The following is an 8,820-nucleotide window of genomic DNA, read 5'->3' on the forward strand; positions in this document are numbered from 1 at the left end:
CTGCAGATGAAATTCTTCGATTTTGTAATACACAGGAAAAAATAAAAAATTGGTATTTCTAACACAAAAAGTCACAGAGACTCCAAACTTTCAGTGATTGATCGTCATCAGGTGGCCTACAATACCATATGGTCAAATGATGACATCACGTAGGCCACGCCCCCTGAGAACAGGAAGTGTCATGTTTTACTGTGAACGGTCGCTCTCTTAGCCCTTTGACCTAATCAACATGAACCTGTGTCCAGAGACAGAAGACATGTTGGTGTGTTGAGGTTTCCAACCCTGACCGGCTTTGAGATAGCAGCTGGTCGTGGCGGCGTGGCGAAGTGACCTGTAACGCCGATGCCATACTTTTGCTTCTAGATTCCACATGTTTCGACCGAGCTGCACCAAACTTGGCTTGAGTGATGCTGGTGTGATGTCTGAAAATTCTATGTCATCAGATTATGACGTCATCTAAGCCCCGCCCCCTCAGAACAGGAAGTGCTATTTTTTTCCTTGGAAACTTTCATCTATGGCTCTCTTGACCTAATCAAGGTGATTCTGTGTTGGATGACAGATAGGAAGTTGGTCTCGCTTGCTTTAAAGTGCCAAGAGTTTTCAATGGCGGCAACGCCGTTCGTATACGTTTGCCTCTACATTCCACATATTTTGACCGAGCTGCATCAAACTTGGCCTGAGTGATCCTGGAGGCTTGCCCGTCGATCCTACGTCATCACATTGTGACGTCATCTAAGCCCCGCCCCCTCGGAACCGGAAGTGCCTTTTTTTCCTTGGAAAGCTCTGTTTATGGCTCTCTTGACCTAATCAAGATGATTCAGATGATAAACTCTGTCAATGCCCACTGCTGGCTGAACCGTGTGGGCGTGGCCAAATGGCGAATATCAGTCCCTCGCCATATACATACGTTTGGCTCTAATTCACACATGGATCATCCGATTGGCGCCAAACTGGATATGTATGACCTTTGTTCTGCTCTAAAGAGCCCAACGGGTTTGAGATGTAATTTGGGGAAAATGCGCGACAGCTTCTGCAGCGGCTAGCGGGCGGCAGTGCTGGAAACTGCGGCAGAGCTTCTGCGGTGGGGAGCGGGCTGCGGCTCTGGAAAACGCGCGAGAGCTTCTGCGGTGGCCGGAACCCCCGCGGTGGCCAATAGGCCGGAGCGGCGCTTGCTGCGAGGGCCGCCCGAGGCTGCTTGCAGCTTTAATTTTTTTTATTATTTCCAACAAACGCCTGTGCATTCTTTTGAAAAATAAACCGGAAGTGTAAGATAGGAGGGTGTGTGACTTTCCCTCCCCTTCCACGGGTCTGCCATTCGTAGAAGCAGCCTCGCATTGGAGGATAGGATGGTACCTTGAGGAGAAATTCGCTGTTGGACCAGCGGCCCCGTCCATTTCACTCTGGGTGCAGATTCAATAGTTTGCTCTGAGCGGGATCGGCAAACAGTAGCGTTTCCAGCTGCATCTGCGTGACCTTGCGCTGACTGTAATATCAGAGGGATTTCAGAAAGCAGCCGCGCGGTAAGGTAAAGAGCATCCCTACAGGCGCAGGGCAACAGAAGGCGAGACCGACTGTTATTGTGTTTTAATGCGTGCTTCACACACATAGGCAAAATAGTGAATAATAATAATAATTAAAAAAAACTATATATAGACCGTTTGTTTTGATTCGGAAGTTTAAGCTTTTGGTCACTCTGGGATGAAATGTAAGGGAATCAGATTGGAAGCAGGCCTGCTCCTGTATTGCAGTTTTAAGGCCGCGCTGCCTCCCGCTGAATGTAAATTCTAAGACATACAATAAAGCTCCTTCAATATATATGAGCCAAACATATAATATTACTTTGCCACCCGTTTATTCAGATGGTGATGAGGATCCTGTGCTTAGTTTATCGGTAGAGCGCATGGTGGATGGCAGATGCTGCAGTAGCGCTTGATCCGCTCGGGAGAGGAGGAGGAGGAGGAGGAAGAGGCTGATTCTTTTTTTTTTTTTTTTTTTTTTTTTGGTGAACCAAAAAAAAAGAAGAAGCCCCTTGTGTGTGCTACGCAGTGGGTTTTTTTCTTCCAGTTTGACTTGTCGGGATATGATCTGTTTTACTGGAGCCTGACACAACCCCCCTCCAAGTCCCCCTCCACCCCAAACCCTTTCTCTCCTCCCGCTGGTGGTCGTGTTTAGGCCAGAGATGCGCTGACACATGCGCTCTGCAGACCGGGGTTCCCGTGTGCGCAGTGAAGTCTGTGGGTCATCAATCAGAGCCTCGTGGGACAACAGCCTTATTAAAAAGACCACCTGATTGCCACGGGCTTTGACTATCGGACACCTATTAACGGGTTACTATTTCAGAACAACGCAAATGGAAAACAGAAGGAACAAAATGATTGGATTCAGCGCGACATTGGCAACGACTGCTCTTCAGACTCAGCAGATTATGAGCTAAGCTAATTTTTTTTTTTCTTACCCGTCTCTTTGATTGCAGGTCGTTACCATGGAGATTGTCAAGCATTTAATAAACGACACCATAGAGTTCTACAAATGGACCCTGACTATTGCAGGTAATACTGAGCAGCATGTTGCTGGCTCCGAGGGTGGGATCCATGAGAAACTGAAGATAGAGATTCTGTTTTGTGAATGTGCAGGTGTGTAGGTTTGATTTGATTGACCCAAAAGAGTCATATAGAACCCACTGAAAGATTTTTGGAAAAAAAAAGAAAAAGAAGTTAATGCTGGGGTTTTGTCAGGTGTATGAATACGATTGGGTTTAAGTGGATATATTTTGAAACCCCCAAAACCCGTTGGCCTTGGAAAGTCATTGTTGAAATCTGCACCGCAAATAAAAACCGTTTCTAATTTACGGTAAAATACCGGCAACTGTGGTTGCCATAATTTTACCGTATTCCGTAAATTAAAAACGTTTTTTTTGTTGTTGTTGTTTTTTTTTTTGTTTTTTTTTGCTGTGTGGGATATTTACAAAATATAATGTGAACAAAGTAAACTTAATGTGATGCTTACAGTCACAAATTAGATGGTGTTTAGTTAAAATACAGGAGGAAATCATTAATTATTTTTAGGCTGGTTCTTTAAAGCAGATATATTTTAAAGTGAACACAAGAGGCAGGCTGCAGGGAAAAGTTATTTAAATGGGAAAAACAGAAAACAAAAATCAGGTGAAGAGATGGCAGAACTGGCCCATTCAGTAACCTGGCTATCAATGCGTCTCAATGTTTGTGTTTAAATTTACAAAAGAGGTCAGTTAAATTTATTGGGAGACATTTTGGTATCTGGTAAAAATATCATAGCTGCTGCTAAGTTTTCATACAGAAGCAAATACGACCCAGACTGGTTTGGTTTTACTACTGAACGTATCCTCAATATTGTAATTATTTATTATAGAAAGAACAATACAATGGCTGACTTGTTGAAGACGTGATGCTCAAGAAACTTTCTGGCGGACTTCTCAAATATCGTCTTGTGCTGCTAAAAATGTAAAATGAGTCTGTGACACACGTCACTGTTATTTTCTAAAGGACAACGTCTGAAGCTTCAGCTTTCAGACTTGGTTCATGCTTGGAGGAAATCAGCTGGTGATGGCACTGAAATTAAATCTTATGTTACTGTAAGAAAGATGGGGAGGAAAAAATAAAAAGAAACCTCCTGTAAGCTTTCTGACAGCAGGTCCTATAATGTGAACATTTAGCATTTAGCATGCTTCATGTGTAAGCGGGAATGTGTGTCCGGCAGATAAGCGAGTGGAGAAATGGCCTCTGATGGACAACCCGCTCCCCACGCTGGCTATCAGCAGCTCCTATCTGCTCTTCCTGTGGCTGGGCCCCAAATACATGAAGAACAGAGAGTCTTTCCAGCTCCGCAAGACGCTCATTGTTTACAACTTCAGCATGGTCTTCCTCAACTTCTTCATCTTTAAAGAGGTACATGCTACCCATTTTTGTTGAAACAGATTTAGCCCAAAATTGGTATTGTGCAGCGATGATGAGCCTTTTGCTCTCTTTGTTCTTTCAGCTCTTTATGGCAGCTCGGGCAGCACAGTACAGTTACATATGTCAACCTGTGGACTACTCTGACGATCCGAATGAAGTTAGGGTGAGTGTTGTGGAGTCTTGAAAGCTGAAAAACATTTTTTTTTAAAAACCAACCACATGCACACTATCTTACAAAAAACTGTATCCTGCTAATGTATTCCCACCTCTATTCTACATGTTGTTACACTTCTACCACAATCCTCAGAGTTTTTATTAAGATTTATTGTCATACACGCACACACATGCACACCCCCACACACGCACACACATATAATATAGAGTAAAATGGAAGAAAATGGATCATTGGTTTTCAGAATGGTTTGGCAAATAAAAAGGTTGTGTCTATTGGCAAGACTTGCTAAGTCTTTAGTGGTATGTCTATAGCATCTTTAAAGATCCAGAGGAACTAGCCCATTTTTCTTCGCCAAACATCTTGAGTCCAGACAGAGCATCAAATTCCCCCTCTTTTCCCTACTGGGGTTTAGGTCAGGGGTTTGACAGGGTCATCCTCACAACATGAATATGTTTCAAGTTTTCCTTCCAGGATTTCTCAGAATTTACTCCACTTCATTGTCGAGATGTTGTGCCCCGTCAGTTTTCCGTCTGTAATAGCCTTTTGTACGCTGGGCAAGATGTATCGACTCAGCTAGGCCAAACACAAATGCATGCTACACTTCTGAAATTTTTTTATTTCTAAAAAATATACAATCTTATATATTCTCCCACCTTAGAATATAACTGCATGCACTGAAGTTTTAAGCTGCCACAAAAGGTCAAACAGTTTTGAATACAGAGTACATTTAGTCTCTCAGAATTCATTCCAACTGTTGAATAACCTACTTGCAAGCTTGACAAAGTTTCTAAAAGGTATCTAGGACTAGTTTTTGCACATGTTTTGACATTTGCTGCATACAAAGTTCTAAGGTACCAAAAGTGATTAGGATGGCCTTTCATTGTCACTTCACTTTCTGGCGTTGGAAACCTGATTAGCGTCCGTTCAGCTGGACTGCGGAAGAGCGCGAGAGCCGACGGAGGAGTTGGTGTTCTGTTTCACCTCACTCTCTGTTGCTCCATGACATAGATACAAGCTTGACACAGAACCCGTGAGCACATTGTTCTCATGTTTACGGCGAGGTTAGGATGTCAAAGATGAGAGGGAAACAGAAACACGTTTCCCTCTCACACGTTTGGCCTCCAGTTTTATTAAAGTCAGGATCTCTGAATACAGTCTGCATTTGTTATCGCTTTAGCTCCGTTTGTGTTCAAGTGTTTTTGACCTTCACCTCCCTGATTCGCCACGTGTTGCTGTGGGAGACAGGTGGCAGGAGCTCTCTGGTGGTATTTCATCTCCAAAGGCATTGAGTACCTGGACACAGTGTTTTTCATTCTGAGGAAAAAGTTCAACCAGGTCACCTTCCTGCACGTCTACCACCACTGCACCATGTTCACGCTCTGGTGGATCGGCATCAAGTGGGTGGCCGGAGGACAGTGTGAGTTGCTCACAACGTCACGAGTCTTTGCAGTTAATGCAAAATCCACACTTTTTAAACAATTCATAAGTAATGATTATGTCGAGCTTTTAAAAATAATGACTAAAAAGCTTCTTCAAATTTAAAGCGTCGGTATTTGACTTAGTAGATCGCTGCGGAGGAAGACGTGGAGTTGCAAACGGAGCTCAACAAATTGTGGAAAATTTAGTATGTTGGCCTTTCAAAATGATGGTCACTCTTCAAAATAAAAGTTTTTGTAGCGTTTATGATTGCGACACATAGGTTAAACATTACTAATGGAACTAAACTAATCTAGAAAAAAAAATCGTGTTGATTTTTCAAAATGAATTCAAGATTGCTCTTCAAAACAAAAGCCTCAACATTTTGTGGGATATATTACAGCAACAGGATATTACATTAATCATGAAACTGAACCAGACACGAGAAGGGGATTATGTTGAGTTTTGAAAATGAAGCTTGAAGATATTCTCCAAAATAAAAGCTTGGAGATCTAATTGAGTAGATTACTGTAAAACAACATCCCACGTTACTAATATAACTCATCCAATCATTAAAACAGGACTATACTGACCTGTCTGAGTAGAGCTGTGAAATGACTAATGTTTTTGTAAATGAATAAAACGCAACAAAAATACTGAGGAGAAATAGCCAGACTTAATCTAAAAATGTTTCAAAAGATAAAACAAAATCTATTTGCTTTAGAGTGAAGCTTAACTTTAATTCAGTTCCATCCTTTGTTATACATGTCATCAGATATAAAAAATACTTCCACAGAGATATGAGGCCTTAAGAAATTAGTTGACTAGAACTAGGCTAAAACTAAAATTATAAGAAATGGCTAATTGTGATCAAAACAAAATCAAATTCCAATTAAAATACTTCGACTCAGTTTCAAATAAAATATGCTGTCTAAATGAACTCTGCTCCAAAGGGGCCTTTTGCTGAAGTTGTACTAAAACTCTTTGTTGCGTTAATGGAAAAGAACAAGAAGTGTTCATAGATACCCTGACTTTACTTTGCTTATGTCCCTGCAGCATTCTTTGGTGCACACATGAATGCACTGATCCACGTCTTGATGTATCTGTATTACGGCTTGGCCTCCTGTGGACCGAAGATCCAAAAGTACCTGTGGTGGAAAAAGTACTTGACCATCATTCAGATGGTAAGAAACAAAGGCCTTTTGGGGAAAGAACATGTAGGTTGGATTTCGTTTTATTTTTTTTAGAGTAATGGATTTTTTTTAAACAAACGCCTCAGGTCCAGTTCCACGTCACCATCGGCCACACCGCCCTGTCGCTGTACGTCAACTGCGACTTCCCCCACTGGATGCACTACTCCCTCATCTGCTACGCCATCACCTTCATCGTCCTGTTCGGCAACTTCTACTACCAGACATACCGCCGCCAGCAGCCCGCACGCCGCGACGCCGCCTCCTCTTCGAAGGCGGGCAAGGCCGTCCCCAACGGCAACCTGAACGGCCTGAGCAGAGCCGCCAACGGAGCGCCGCTGATGGGGAGCAAAGAGGAGAAGCCCCAGGAGAACTCTGGCAGGAGAAAGAGGAAAGGACGTGCTAAAAGAGATTAGACGGGGGAGGTGAGGCGAAAGGTGGGCTGGGGTCTCTACTCGAAACATGAAACACTTAATTTGAGGAGGATTTAGACGGACGTGTTCGGGTAAGGTTCATTTCTTTAAGTCATGTCGACCTGAGTTGTTCTTGATAAAAATAATTAAAAAAAAAAAAGAGATCTTCTGTGGGAGGGAATTGATCTGTTTAACAGTAGGGGTCAAAGGTCAGACGAGAGATGGCCACTAATAACCCAAAAATATCGTCGAGGGGGGTTTGGATATATCGTATTATTCTGTCTTTTTCATCGTGGTTTAGATCTGGTACGAAAAGGAGCATTAAGTTTCCCCGACATAGAGAATGAGAAGGAAACGTCTCACGGATCCATCTCGGCGGTGCCGCAGCAGCTCCTTCAGAGGAAGTCTGAGGCTGTAAATAGCAAACACTGTAATGAGACAGGAATACAGATGGCAACACACGCACAAACGTTTCAGTTTCTACTTGAACTTAGAGTTTGTTTGTTCATCGTCTTTTTAGCTATAAAAATGACAACAATGTCGTTTTGTCCTCCTTTTCCAAGCTCGTTGAAAATGAGACATCTTTAGATTTATTTGTTTAGATGTGTTTTTTTTTTTTTAAATCACTGTTCACTTTCATGTAGGGAATCTAACTTTGAGAATGCCATCTATTTACACGCAGCAAAGAGTAAAAATGTACATAGAAACAAAAAAAGAAACGAGAGTGGGATGATGTTCCGTCTTTGCTCACCAGGCGGGATAACGATCGTCTGCTTTGTCTGTATATCACTAGCACTGATTTTTGTATATCCATACTTGTTTGTCATGTGATGAAATGTTACCAATGTTCTCTGATGAGATTCTCTGTCCCCCCCCTTTTGACAGAAAAACGGGTGGATTTTTGTTGTTTGACATGTTTTCCTGTCTTTTTTTTTATATTATAAATTTTCCTCATCTCGCGGTTTTGTCTTGGAACCGGGAAGGAAGGCGGCGGCGCGGTTCTGGGTTCGCTTTTGCGTTTACACGGATTTTGGGTCTCTGTGACTACCTTTTAGCACTGCTTCTCTTCTAATAAAATATCTTTGAGCTTCTCTTCTGTTTGCAGCCAAACGCTCAGGCTTCCTTTCATGCCCTGAGCTAAGTTGAATGTAAATTTATCTACAAAAGACTCGGATTGAAAGAGGCGGGCAGCCCTTTCCCTCTTTTCAGTCCAAGTCTGTCTTCTATTTAAAACTAGAGCTGGTGACAGGTATGTTATTTTACTTTAAGGAAAAGAAAAAAAAAAACAACTTTGCATTGCCTGCCAGATACAGTGTACATCGGCTCTATATCAGCAATCAACCAATGCATTTATTATTATTTATTATCAAATATTTAATCTTATGTAAATACCTGTTTCCATCTAGTTGCGCGTGATCGTCTGTGTATTTGTCTAATTTTTGTGATGTACATATTTCATTGTGATATTTTGTACTCTGCTCATTTAAGAGTGGACATTTATCCGTCCACATGGCTAATGTTTATTTTTATTTTTTGCTTTTCTTTTTGAATCATATCTTTGAACTTTCTTTAAATTTAATTAAAATAAACAACTTACAACTGTACAACGTATTCACCTGTCCAGATCTTGTGAAGCGCAATACATTTTCACGAACACTAGAGGGCACTGTAGCAACACAACTATCGCAAGCTGA

At 42.0% G+C, this 8,820-nt stretch overlaps 1 protein-coding gene across 2 annotated transcripts; it reads left to right on the forward strand.

Annotated features, from left to right (window-relative positions):
* Positions 1-1,190: 1,190 nt before the first annotated feature.
* Positions 1,191-8,427, forward strand: LOC102220842 (elongation of very long chain fatty acids protein 4-like). 2 transcript variants are annotated; one of them, XM_023331398.1, is made up of 7 exons: positions 1,191-1,525; positions 2,474-2,549; positions 3,736-3,923; positions 4,015-4,095; positions 5,353-5,524; positions 6,580-6,707; positions 6,803-8,427. In XM_023331398.1, the coding sequence occupies exons 2-7, from the start codon at positions 2,483-2,485 to the stop codon at positions 7,127-7,129; spliced, it is 963 nt and encodes a 320-aa protein (XP_023187166.1). In that variant the 5' UTR covers positions 1,191-1,525; positions 2,474-2,482; the 3' UTR covers positions 7,130-8,427. The 2 variants fall into 2 exon arrangements, with proteins under 2 accessions (XP_023187166.1, XP_005817021.1); XM_005816964.3 differs by having other exon boundaries at positions 1,192-1,520.
* The last annotated feature ends 393 nt before the right edge of the window (positions 8,428-8,820 follow it).

The sequence above is a fragment of the Xiphophorus maculatus genome, chromosome 3, assembly GCF_002775205.1.
Source record: "Xiphophorus maculatus strain JP 163 A chromosome 3, X_maculatus-5.0-male, whole genome shotgun sequence".
Taxonomy (NCBI): domain Eukaryota; kingdom Metazoa; phylum Chordata; class Actinopteri; order Cyprinodontiformes; family Poeciliidae; genus Xiphophorus; species Xiphophorus maculatus.

Bases quoted from the DNA above. Each gene is read 5' to 3' on its own strand.
- LOC102220842 (XM_023331398.1), top strand. From the start codon at position 2,483: ATGGAGATTGTCAAGCATTTAATAAACGACACCATAGAGTTCTACAAA. The intron at 2,550-3,735 runs GTAATACTGAGC...TGTGTCCGGCAG, and splicing joins ATGGACCCTGACTATTGCAG to ATAAGCGAGTGGAGAAATGG. The intron at 5,525-6,579 runs GTGAGTTGCTCA...ATGTCCCTGCAG, and splicing joins GTGGGTGGCCGGAGGACAGT to CATTCTTTGGTGCACACATG.